The following is a 13350-nucleotide window of genomic DNA, read 5'->3' as shown; positions in this document are numbered from 1 at the left end:
GTTCCCTCTCTCACCGTCCCTCTGTCAAATAAATAAATAAAGTCTTTGAAAAATTAAAAAGAAATGCAGAAACTCAAGGGCACGTGGCTGGCTCAGTCAGAGGAGCATATGACTCTTGATCTTGGGGTGGTGAGTTTCAGCCCCTCACCGGGTGTAGCAATTACTTAACAAAAATAAAAAAAAAGAAAAGGAAATGCAGAAACTCCAGCCCTGCCGAATCAGTATCTGATTCTCAGGTGACTTGGATACACATTAGGGTCTGAGAAGCACTGCTTTGTATCAAAAGTTTTAAAGCTTTAAAGCAGGGGAAACCATCTTGGAGATGGAAAGTACATTAATAAGTTCACCACAGGAGTATCTATGAGAGCATAAAAATTAGAAGCTACCTGAATGCCCCAACAATAAGGAAATAGTTAAGAAAATTATGGGTTTTCTTTGGAGTAGATGGCCAGGAAGCCATTACAGGTGATGGTTAAAAGACCAAGTTCAACATCAAAAACTGTTTTAGAGATCATGAAAGCTGACAGAAGCAGTCCACACAACAGGATTATAACTATGTGAAGTTATATACATATGGAAAAGGCTAGAAGGAAATGTGGCCTCATGGGACCAGTTGAGGGATGGGGGAGGTCTGTGTTTGTTTTTATGTTGCCTTGTCCTGATTCTGTGTGGTGATAGGATCTATATTTATGCTCTCAAAATCCCTGGTTGGCTGCTATTTCCTCCTCATGGGGAATTGTGCCGAGAGTGGATGATTCTTCCATTTCCATGAAGTGTTGGGGGCACTGAGAAATGCTGTGTCTAGAAAGCCCGTCCCCACCCTCTTTCTGAGCCTGGTCCAACGCCCCATTTCCAGGGCCTTCTAGGTCTGCCTTATCCATTCCAACACCTCTTTACCGTGGGCCCTCGGTGTGGATGTCGCTGCCCCTTTGTCTGGTCTGGGTCCCCTCCCTTTCCAGGATAGACCTGCTTTCTGCACTCTGTGATGACAAGTTTTCTGTGTGGGTTTATTTTAACCTGAGGCTTGAATACTTCCAGAGGGAAGATGGAGAATATTATTATTACATGAGGTAAGGGAAAATACGAATAAAAGGCCATGTTATGGAAGTCCTCTCTGATTGCAGACCTCATTCTATGGCTTGACATGGAATATCACTGAATTATGACATCTATGACATTAGAATTATGACATCAATATCACCCACTTATACCAAGAGGTGAATATTTCTAATACCATCTTGGAACAGAGAGGTGAAGTTCTTGCCTCAGGTTGCACAGCTAGTGGGTGACAGCCAGGACAAGAGCCCAGGTCTTTCTGCCTTTGGAGTCCAAGGGTTTAACACGCCGTCTCCTCATGGTTGAAACTGCCTGGCATATTGGTCCAGACAGGGGGTGCCTCTAGACCAGTGCTTTTCAAACTATTGTGCAAAAGAATCCCCTGGGAAGCTTGTTCAAATTCGGAATTTGGTCCCTGAGGTTTGGGGTTGGGCCCAGGATTCTGCATTTCCAAGGAGCTCCCAGGTAGATGCAGGCACGGCTGGTCCCTGGGGGCACATTTTGAGATGCAGGGATCTGGAGAATATCCCTATGGGTCTTGTAAGGCTTCGTGGGATGGTGGAGTCAGGGAATGGGATGCTGCCTCCTCCAGCAATCCCATCAGCACCGCCTGGGTTGGACCCAGCTGCCTGGAGCCCCATCCTGACAAGCCTGGCTGGCCAGACCTCTCCAGCAGGCCCCGCAGGGTGCCCTTGGTGGCCTGCCCCAGCATTTTCACCTGCCAGTTGGCTGGCAGTTGACGGGTCGATGGTGACAGCTTAGCCGGAGCTCCTGTCCAGAAACGTCTTGAGCTCAGCCAAGGCAAATGCCGCCCCGCTGTCAGCAATGAAGTGCCTGGCGGGCTCCAGGCATGAATAATTGAGGCAGAAGAGACACTGTAACGGCAGACGATCGGGATGGGGCTGGGGCTGGTTTGGAGGAGGCAGCCTCCACAAGCAAAACCTTTCTTGGAAAGGTCCAACAAAATCATCGTAATCGCTCCTATCTAGCGAACACCGACTGTGGACCGGGCACTGGGCTGAGAGTATACGTGGGTAGCTTTTGTCTAATCCTTTCAAGAACTCTGTGTGAGAGATTACTGAGGAGGGACTCAAGCTGAGAGGAGAGTGAAAAACTGGAGCCAGGTTTTGAATTTAGATCTGTCTGACTCCGCAGCCCGGGCACCTGACACTAGAGCAGTGGTTTTCAAAGTGCACTCCATAGAACCCTAAGGGTTCACAGGGGCACTTCCCTGCACTGGCTGTCGTGGAATGGAGGGTGTTGGAAGAGGAAGTAACCCAGCAGGCCCTTCTTTCCTTCCCCCAGAATGGCCAAACTTTGATATGATTTATGTACTGAGCTTCCATGGAAGGTTAATTGGAAGAAAAGATTTCGTGACCCAAAAAGTTTGAAACCCCCGGCATGCCACCTTCCAGAATGAACGTGGATTACTGACCAGAGCTTCTTGCGCGGATTTCAAGGGAACACAGTTCCCTTTGGTGGACTTACCAAGTAGTCTGACTCAGGCTATGCCCCCTGACCCTCTGTTCTGTGAGCCCACCCTCCTTCTGGACTCCAGGCCACAGGCTGCCCTCAGGGGGAACGGGACTGCCCCATGGACTGCAGGTCCCGGGACTGCCCCATGGACTGCAGGTCCCGGGACTGCCCCATGGACTGCAGGTCCAACACACTGACAGACCTGAACTGGGTAAATTCTTGGGACAACTTCACCGCCAGGCACAACCTCTAAATCCTTTTAGGAAACACGTGTATATGGATGACAGCGAGGAAGCCCTCAGATTGACCGGCCTGAGGAGGCCTCTCAGGACCTTCCTTGTATTAATTAGGACGCAGATTCAGCTATTGTAACAAATGCTCAACTCATGAGGGGCTTCGGCACGAGTTTATTCTCCCACATGTAATAGTGTGCGTGTAAGGAAGCAGGTGGTGAGGTACTGTCTCCATGGTGTTGGGGATCCAGCTTCCCTCCGTCTTGCTGCTCTCGCCTCTGCAACGTGTGCTTTCTCTGCTGTGGTCCAAAATGGCTGCCCATTCCTACTGAGGACGATTGTTCTGCTGGTCTTCCATTGGTCAGGCATAGTCACGTAGCCCCACTGAGCTGTAAGGACGGCTGGGACACGTAGTCTTAGCTGGGTGGCCACGTGCCTAATGGAAACTAAAGGAAGAAGGAGAGAATGGTTATGGGGAAGCACTTATCCGTCTCTGTCATGGGTGGACTTCCTCTATCAAAACTGCTGGTCCTGGCGTCCGCGTGAGCAGGGCTCCACAGTAACAAATGGGAAGTGCCCCCTAGGTTGGTGACTTTCCACATGACTCGTCCCCTCCATAGTCAGTCAAGAAATTGGCAGTGGGGCACCTGGGTGGCCCAGTCCATTAAGTATCTGCCTTTGGCTCAGGTCATGATCCCAGGGTGCTGGAATCAAGTCCCACATTGGGCTTCCTGATCAGCGGGGAGTCTGCTTCTCCCACTTCCTCTCCTGCCCCTTGTGCGCACGTGCTCTCTCTCTCTCTCTCTCTCTCTCCTAAATAAATAAAATCTTAAAAGAAGAAGCAGCCAGCAGTGCTTAACTTTATAGAAGAAAAACATGGCAGCCTGGGTGTTGTCAGGGAAAATTCTCCCAGAAACTGGGTTTCTCACTTCTGTCTTCCCAATCAGAGTCTCACTGTCTGTGCTGGTGAAGGACTGTCTGGGGTGTCCCTGGAAGACCCTCTGATCACCCCAGGAGCAAGCCTCTTCGGGTTAGTGCCCTTCTGGTTCCAAGGAGCTATTTGAGCTGTGTCAGGAGGAAGGCTTACAGTGAGGAGGTAGAGGCCTAATGTGGGCTCCAAGGGCCAGAGATGACAGATAGGCTGATCTCAGAGTCCAGGAGAGCAGTCAGAAACCAAGGCTGCTTTCTTTGTCTCCAGGCCCACGTCAACACTAGTCTCTTTTTCACTCACTCAACATATATTTATTGAAGCCAAGTGCATGTAAGGTCTTCCTTCTCCTCTCTGTGGACAAGAAGTCACACTTAGGACAGCGCCCTGATGACACAGAGGCACCCGTGTCCACCTGCTGCTAGGCGGAGCCAGGGTCTCTCTTCCTTGCTTGGAAAGAGTCTCCCTCTCTAGCTTCAGTTCCTCAGGGAAGAGCTGGAGGAGTCAGGGGACTTCCGCCTGCGAGCAGGACATGCCAGCTTTGGAAGGCTTTCCACAGACTTGGATTCTCAGAGGAGGCAGCTGGGTCCTTCACAAGGGGCTTGTGTTTCACCTGCCTTCAGTGCTGAGGGAAGATGTTGTCCCTGTCACCGCCCCACATGTTCTCAGCACAACCTCGGGCCCCAGCAGCTGCAGGATCCTTGTGACTCAACTAATTCAGCAGGCAGATCCTAACACCTGCCATATGCCAGGTGCCAAGCCCTGCACTGGGAGGTGCTGGGGTGACAAGATGAACATGACACAGTCCCCTCAGCTCTGTGCCCCATAAAGGACCTGCGCTGGTCCTTCTGATGTGGGAGACTTTATTTATTTTTTTTAAGATTTTATTTATTTATTTTATTTTATTATTATTTTTAATTTTTAAATTTTTTTGTTTTTTTATTTATTTTTAAAAGATTTTATTTATTTATTTGACAGAGATCACAAGCAGGCAGAGAGGCCGGCAGAGAGGGAGGGGAAAGCAGGCCCCCCGCTGAGCAGAGAGCCCGATGCGGGGCTCAATCCTAGGACCCTGAGATCATGACCTGAGCCAAAGGCAGAGGCCCAACCCACTAAGCCACCCAGGTGCCCCTTATTTATTTATTTTAGAGAGAGAGAGGCAGAGGCAGAGGGAGAAGCAGACTCCCTGCTGACAGGGAGCCTGATGCGGGGCTCCAACCCAGGACCCCGGGATCATGACCTGAGCTTAACTGTTAAGGCAGACGCTTAACTAACTGAGCCACCCAGGCACGCCTGACGTGAGAGAGTTTAACCAATGACTAAAAAGCAGCCCAGGTCACCTTCCAGTGGGGACAGTTACTTAAACATACGAGAAGCAACGGACAGAGGAAAAGCCTTTGCCTTCGAGCAAGACTGACCTGGTTTTAGATGGGGCCCAGGAGACGCGCCCCCATCACCCCACCCTTTGCCTTCGTAGCTGAGGCAGCAGACACACAAGTTAGCATCTGTTTGGGGTTTCCGAACCCACGGCAGACTGTGGCTTCATTTCTGACGCTTGGAGGTTTGGCAAAAGCTCTCACCGCGTGAGTCCCCCGAAGCAGGTGATAGAAACCAGACCCTTCTCCAAGCCTCCAAGCAGCCGTTTTTCAACACGGGTCTGCTCCAGTTCCTACGTGGGAGCTGCATTTGGTTGACTCCCACCCTACCTGCCCAGGTGTGTTCTCCGTTGGCTGTTGTCCTGCTTTGCTTGGTAACACGATCCCATTCCGGTCACCAGCATGCGCGGTGGTAGCCGTGGGACAGGGGAGGGGCAGGCCCCTGATGGCTGTGCCCTGGGACCTTTCATTCATCAGCAAATCCTCCAGTTGAGCACATCCCCTGTGCTCCCTGCCCCCCCTCCCCAACCAATGGATAAAGGCAGCCCTCGCCTGTGGGAATGTCTGGTCTTAGAGGAGAGGACTGTGGGAGCCCCAGAAGGCTTGTGAGCAGAGTGATGGGGCCTTGCACGTGCCTTAGATTTGTCTGACAGCCGCTCGGAGGGCCAGTGGAGGGCTGGGGGGATCAGGAGCCTGGAGGGGAGGCCCCCCTCCCCTGCCACACCATGATTCTCCTGCTCATCTTCCCCCCAACCCTGCCCTGACCCCAGGTCCCCAGAGCGTGTCACTTGTCAGAAGAGCAGAGCCTGCCTCTTGGCGGCTGGAGAGGACAGGCATCCCCTGTCCCTACTCATGCTGGGCCCAGGGCAAGGGCCGGCTGGGCAGCTGGCAGGTTGGCAGGGAGAACATGGTCTGTCTGCTCTGCTGTGTCTGCAGCCGCAGCCGCTGGACAGCCTGATTAATGACCCGCCGCGTCCAGGGCTCCTCACGGGTCAGCAGCCTCATCTCCTCAGCCGCAGCCAAGTGCACCGGCTGGGTCTGCCTCCTTCTCCCTGTGGCTGGCACTCCCAGATGGGTTGAAATGCTACAACATCGCCTCCTACCCAGGCTCTGCTACCCTTTCTGATAACTGTTTCCTGCCCTCTTTTAAATCCTGGCCCTAAATGCTTCTGTGCAGGAGAGGCTTTACAGAACTAACTCCCAGCTGGCTGTATTCTGGCTTGTTCTTTATCTGCTTTGGGCTCAAGGTAGAGGTTAGAAATGTCTCAGAGGAACCACAGCTGCTTCTCTCGGCTTTCTCAGCCCTCTGGTGACTGTCATGTGGGCCCCGATTTCTCCCTCTGCTCAAGGGTTTGTGTCTGTGTGTCCTACTTGCCTAAGGCCTACCTCCTCCATCAGACTAGCAGCTCCCCAAGATCAAGGGTCTGCCTCCATCTTTATTTTTTATTTATCTATTGATTTTTTTTTTCTGAGGGGGTGGGGGAAGGCAGAAGGAGAGATGCTCCATGCCCAGAAGAGCATCGATCTTGAGATCCCTGAGATTATGGTATGAGCCAAAACCAAGAGTTGGACTCTTAATAGACTAAGTCACTGAGGCACCTCTCTGCTTCCATCTTCAGACTGGGGGCTTCTAAGATCCACTTTTCTCTTTTCCCTGAAGCAGGGTAACCCGGGCAGAGACTGCATGTCCCGTTCAGTCTGGGAGCTCCCTGAAGACAAGAGCTCTGTTTGGGGCTGCCCTGGCTATTTCTTGCTGATGCCTCAAACTGAGCTCTGCCCTGGGCGTGCTCCATGGCCAATCAACGGCTGCAGGGAAAGCCTCCTGGCCTGTCTGGAAATGACAGGGCTGAGCGTGGGTACAGCAGGTGTGGGTTTGGCTGGGGCCAGAGCTCCTGGGGCATGGCTGTGGGCCTGATCCTGAGCTGCTTGTCTGGGGCCAAGGGGAGCCCAGGACGTCCAGGCCAAAACCAGCCCTCAAGGCCACAGGGCTCGCACGAGGGAGGGTGGTGACTTCTCTGGGGAGGGCAGAGGATGGCTCCTGGCCAGCCTGACTCCTCATACCTCCTGTGGTCTCTGTCTTGGGTGGTGGCAGGAGGACAACCACAACTACTACGTGTCTCGTCTGTATGGCCCCAACGAGCCTCGCAGCCGGGAGCTGTGGGTGGACGTGGCCAAGGCCAACCAGAGCCAAGTGAAGGTCCATAGAATCCTCTCCAACACCCACCGGCAGGCTTCGGTGAGTAGGCCAGTCCCTGGCAGGGCTGCCTTGGGCTGGGAGGCTGGGGGCCAAGGCATTGTGCCTGGTCAGTGGGCATGGTTGTGGCCTGAGGTCCATGATCTGGTAGGTGCTTTCCAGGGAACCCTGGGGCTGGGGTGCTGCCTAGAGTTACGGGGCCCACCCGTGGTCCTGGCGACCTGTCCTGGACATGCCTCCTCCCTGCCCTGTCCAGACAAGCATGGGGCAGTGTGGGTGCCCAGCCTCCTGGCCTACAGCTTGGCCCATGCTGATTCTCTCCCATGCCCTGCAGAGAGTGGTCTTGTCCTTTGATTTTCCTTTCTACGGGCATCCTCTGCGGCAGATCACCATAGCAACTGGAGGTAAGGCTGTGTTGGTGGGACTGGGGGAGGTTTGGAGATCTCAGCCAGAACCCAAGGGACCTACCTGGAAAGGTTCAGTGGAGTTGGGAGTGTACAGATAAGCAGTGGAGGGTCCTGCGTTGGGCTCTGTCTTGGGATCCCAGTCTCAGGAGGGAGAAGAGCGTGTGTGTTGGACCATGTCCCCCGACGTTGGTTGACTTGCATGTGTGTGTGCATGTGTGTATGTGTGTGTGTGTGTGTATGTGTGTCTGGGCCAGTTCAAGCCAGCCTGGACAATCCCTGTGGTCCCTGTGCTTCAGTCTGTGAATGAGAGAGAGGAGGAGATTTCACTGTGAGCCCAGCTCTTGGGATCAGGCTCCTTGCTGACAAGAGGAGCCTCTCTTAGATTCCTGTGCACTTTCCCAGGGACAGGGAGGGGCGGGAGTCCATGCCTACCTGGAGGGTCAGAGAGAGCCTTCTCTGCTCTGGAGCCCTTTTGCTCTGTACACACCAGACCCAGAGCCCAGCAGGCCCAGCAGGGGAACAGAGGTCCAGGATTCGCTTCCAGCTCCCTCTGCACTGTCCCTTCCTGCACAAGGAGGGCACCCCTCTAGGCCTTCTCTGATGATTCCTCTGCCTTAACCCCCCTCCCCCAGGCTTCATCTTCATGGGGGACACGATCCATCGGATGCTCACAGCGACTCAGTACGTGGCGCCTCTGATGGCCAACTTCAACCCGGGCTACTCTGAGAATTCGACAGTCGCTTACTTTGACAATGGTGAGACCGGATCTCAGAGTTTACAAATGCTCCCTGGCTCAGGGGCTCACTTAGTCAGCCCCTTTAGAGCAGTCCCAAGTCTAGAGAGGACAAGGGACTTGCCCATGGTCACAAAGCAAGGCAGCCACCCACCTTCTTGTGTTCACTGTCTTCATCTCTAAGATGGGGATAGGATGCCTGCCACCTAGCAGGATCTGAGAGATAGGAACAAAAAGGGCTTGGCTCTTAGCAGAGGTGACAAGCATTAGAGGCCATGATTGTCTCTTACTCTCCCTGGATTGTCTCTTGAGGACCCAGCCTCCCACGACACCTGTGTTGGCCCCCAAAGCTGCTGCGGGGCCTGCCTCCCTGGCCAGCCGGCTCTCTCCTCTCCTCCCCAGGGACAGTCTTTATTGTTCAGTGGGACCACGTCTACCTCCAAGGCCGGGAGGACAGGGGCAGCTTCACTTTCCAGGCAGCTCTGCACCACGATGGCCGCATTGTATTTGGCTACAAAGAGGTGAGCGAGCTTAGCTGCGGAGACGGCTGGGTCTTGGAGTCTTTCATTCAGCAACTGAATCTGTAAGGAACCTGCAAATGTGCCAGACGTAGGCCTTGGTGCTGGGGAGACAGAGGTTGATGAGATGGCTGGAGGCCTGTAGGTATGGTTGGGGAGATAGATGGTAACTGCAGGAACAAATGTAGAATCACACTGTGACAAGTATTCCTAAGTTAGAGGTGCCCGGTGTCAGGAGTGCCTTTCATGAGGCTTTTTTTCCCCTCCTTTTCTTCTTTTTCATGAGGCTTTTTACCTCAGCAGAGGTCAGGGAAGGCTTCCCTGAAGAACAGAGTTGAAATCTGCAGGAAGCAAAGGAATTCCTTAACAGGAAGCCAAGAGGAGAGGGAAAGGCACGTTCAAAGATCCTGTGGCAGAACAGGGCATGGCTGGTACAAAGCCTTGGAAGAAAGCAAGGCTGCAGGGGAGAAAGTAGGGGACAAGCAAGGGCAGGGGAACACCCAGCTTTGCCTTTGAGAAAGGTCACTCTGGCTTCAGAGTGGAGAATAGATTGTTGGTGGCTCAGAGGGAAGGCTGCGGGATGGTTTCAGAGAGAGATGTCAGCTTGGAGTAGTGTCGTGAGATGGAGAGAACTAAACAGATTTAAGAGCCAGAGGGCAGGTGAATGAATAGGATTTGGAGATGTGTTCGGTGGAGGAGGGCTGAGATGGACGAAAGGGGGTGACTCCCAGGTTTCTGGCCTGCATGGAGGTGCCATCCACTAAGACAGAGCAAAGGAAAAAAGGAAATGTGCTGGAGAAGTTGTGGGAGAGACTTGCAATTTGGATGGGGACCCATTGGATTTGGGATGTCTTTGAGTCCTCTGAGAGGAGATGCTGAGCAGGCAAATACATCTGGAGCTCGGAGGGGAGCTCTAGGCTGGCCCAGGGGTGTTTGGGGGGTGAGGGTAGATGGTGCCTCTTTTCTCCTGCCACAGATCCCTATGCCTGTCCTGGAAATCAGCTCCTCCCAGCACCCCGTCAAAGCAGGCCTGTCAGATGCCTTCATGATTCTCAACCCTTCCCCGGATGTCCCAGGTGAGTCCCTAAGGATCCAGCGGAGCTCTCGGGCAGGCGGGGCATGGGGGGGGGGGGTTTGGACTGAGCTCCAGCTGACCCAGGCTGTAGGCGGGTGGGGATGGGCAGTGGAGGGGGTGGATGGAGGACAGAGAGCCAAGCAGGAAGGAGGGAAGATGGAGCACAATGAGTTCCAACTTTTCTTCATTCAAGCAGAGGAACCATTTTTTTCCCCCAGTGAAATCTCTAGTGGGAGGCACGGCTCTAGTTTTGGAGGGGAAGGAGAGCCACTCAATACCCCGTCCATTTAGAAAATCTCCACAGACACTAAATTAGGATTTTTGAGTCCTCACAGAACACAACCATAATGACATGCCCATCCCAGGTGATAGGAGCATCACAGGGGCTTCAGGGGAAGGAAGCTGGTCTCAGCCACGTTGTTAACTGTCCTTTGGCAAATCAGATCTCCCTAGCCTCTGTTGCTTCTTCTGTAAAGTGGGGGTGTGTGTAGCTGGAACGGTGCTTTTTCCTTCCTGGTCCTCTTCTAGTTCTGATATTTTGGGGGGATCACAGCTCTTTCTCTCCTGCTTCTAACTCCTGCTCACCCCCATGAGGGTCTTGGATTCCCATTTCTGGGGAAGGCACGGCAGGCATGCCGGCTGCTTTTTCTAGACCCCTGGCTCCAGTGCTTTTGAAACTGACCTCTTCTGTTATGCTGTGTATACAAAAGTCCTTCTGTCTAGGGGCACCTGAGGGGCTCAGTCGGTTAAGCCTCTGCCTTCAGCTCAGGTCATGATCCCAGGGCCCTGAGATCGAGCCCCGTGTTGGGTTCCCTGGTCAGTGGGGCATCTGCTTCCTCCTCTGCCTCTGTCCCCTTCCATCCCGTGCTCTCTCTTGTTCTCAAATAAATTAATACTCTTAAACAACAACAACACTAACAAAGTCCTTCTGACCTAGATAGAAGGACTGTCTAACCTGCAGGGCCCCAAGCAGGAGCAGACCGGTGTCTGTTCTTCTCTATCCCTACCCATACCTGATGGGACTGGGGGATATTCTGACCTCCACCCTAGCCACACCAGGCTGGATGAGAGGACGTGGGTGGGAGGCACCAAAGGGCTTCCCTGTAGAGAGGCAAGGCACCACCATTCTGGGAACTCCAGGGACTCCAGGGGAAGTATCCTTCCTACATCTGTTGGTTGAATTCAATCAGTACACATGTTCTGAGTTTCTACTCGACACTATGTCCTGGGTGCTATGGAGATACAATGAAGAGGAAGTCATGGAGGGACTCATCACCTGAGCAGAGCCTCTGTCCCTAACAGAAATCTGAGGGAAGGGACCAGGGCTCCTGTCGTAAGCCTCCATCCAGCACCTTCCACGTGCAAGCTTCAGTGCAGTGTGTGGGGCTTGGCTCTGGAGTTGGAAGCATGGAGTCCAAACTCCCCACAAGCATCTGACCTTCGGCAAGTCACTTATCCTCTTAAAGTTTATTTCTTTATCTGTAGTTGGGGATATAAGTAGTTCGTGCCTCCTAGTTACTGTGAAGGGGAACGCTATGATGCACACGAAGCGTTCGCTCCGATGTTTGGTGCACTGAGTCTGTGAGTCCTGCATTAGGATATCTTCCTGTGCTGGCCCTTAGCACTTGATGCGGTGTTTGATAACCCAGCAGGACATCTGGTACAGGAGCAAACAATGCAGAAATGGGAGCATGTGATGTCCTGACACCGGTGTGTCATTGGTCAGATGCCACGCCCACAGTACGTTCCCGTGACTTTTGCAGCTAGTGGGAAAACAATCACGTGCTACAGTGGCAGTTTCCCAAACTTCACCCATGTGCGCATCACCTTTGAGGTTTTTGTCATGAACATGAATGACTGTTGTGTTATTATGAATGTTCTTTTTTTTTTTTCTTTTAAGATTTTATTTACTTATTTGTCAGTGGCGGGGGAGAAAGCGCAACCAGGGGGAGCAGGAGGCACAGGGAGAAGCAGGCTCCTGCTGAACAAAGCGCCCAAAGCCGGATTTAATCCCAGGACCCTAGTATCATGACCTGAGCCAAAGGCAGATGCTTAACCCACTGAGCCACCCAGACATTCCTATGAATGCTTTTCTTTATCCCAATCTATAAAGTGATATATTTTTTAAAGATTTTATTTATTTATTTGACAGACAGAGATCACAAGTAGGCAGACAGGCAGGCAGAGAGAGAGGAAGGGAAGCAGGCTCCCCGCCGAGCAGAGAGCCCGATGCGGGGCTCGATCCCAGGACCCTGGGATCATGACCTGAGCCGAAGGCAGAGGCATTAACCCACTGAGCCACCCAGGTACTCCTAAAGTGATATGTTTGCACAAATAAATGTACCCAGTTTAAAACTCAAAAGATAAAAAGTTTGTATAAAAACAGTTAGGTTTTGGGAGAAATGGGGGGGGGGGAATTAGGTTTCTCTCCCATACCTGATCCCTACTCCTAGTTTTCCTTTCTGGAGGCAACCCCACTACTGGGTTATTTCTAGAGCTGTAAGCCTATAGGTAAGCAAGCATATGTTTGGTTATTTAACACCAATGATGGCATATGATGCCACTGTTCTACCCTTGAACGAAGTATATCCTGCCCATCATACCACGTCAGCTCCCACCCCATTCTTGTTACTGGCTACTTGACAGCCTGTCACACAGATGTTACCTTAATTTAACCAACCCCCTCCCCCGACGTAGGCTTTACAGCTGTTTCCCACTTTTGCTACAACAAATAAGGCCGCTGTGAATATTCTTGCAAGTAGCTATTTTTACTCCCTGTTGCGAGTATTTCCGCAAGATAAATTCCCACGATCCGGATCTTGCCCCGGCGGCTCTCAAGGTGCTTTCCAGGGTATAGTCATCTCCGCCGCTGACTGGGCTGGAGCCTGCGAGAACTCTCCCATGGGTGTGGGCAGGGTTCATTTCCTTGAGGAGGGCCCCCTCTGTCCCTGCCCTGTGGACCTCCCCGTAGGACAGCTCGTAACAGGGCAGCTGACTTCCACCAGAGAAGGTGAGCAAGACAGCCGGAGAGGGTGGGCAAGGTCAAAGGGCAGTCTCTTTTTGTAACCTAATCCTGGGAGTGCCATCTCATCACTTTTTTTTTTTTTTAAAGATTTTATTTATTTATTTGACAGAGAGAAATCACAAGCAGGCAGAGAGGCAAGCAGAGAGAGAGGCAGGGAAGCAGGCTCCCCACTGAGTGGAGAACCCGATGTGGGGCTCGATCCCAGGACCCTGAGATCATGACCCGAGCCGAAGGCAGAGGCTTAACCCACTGAGCCACCCAGGCGCCTCCATCTCATCACTTTTGCCGTATTCTGCTGGTTAGAAGCAAGTCACTCGGTGCAGCCCACA

General features: G+C 52.6%; 1 protein-coding gene across 1 annotated transcript in view; it reads left to right on the top strand.

Moving 5' to 3' along the window:
• Positions 1-13350, top strand: part of PLXDC1 (plexin domain containing 1) — a 56533-nt gene that overhangs the window by 17573 nt on the left and 25610 nt on the right. The window contains exons 3-7 of the mRNA XM_045985900.1: positions 7162-7305; positions 7598-7667; positions 8303-8425; positions 8806-8924; positions 9898-9997. Of these exons, the coding sequence (XP_045841856.1) occupies positions 7162-7305; positions 7598-7667; positions 8303-8425; positions 8806-8924; positions 9898-9997 (556 nt within the window). The remainder of the gene's footprint in view (positions 1-7161; positions 7306-7597; positions 7668-8302; positions 8426-8805; positions 8925-9897; positions 9998-13350) is intronic.

The sequence above is a fragment of the Meles meles genome, chromosome 18 (assembly GCF_922984935.1).
Source record: "Meles meles chromosome 18, mMelMel3.1 paternal haplotype, whole genome shotgun sequence".
In the NCBI taxonomy this organism is placed as follows: Eukaryota; Metazoa; Chordata; class Mammalia; order Carnivora; family Mustelidae; genus Meles; species Meles meles.
The sequence above is the reverse complement of the archived record's forward strand: the minus strand, read 5'-3'. Positions and strand labels throughout refer to the sequence as shown.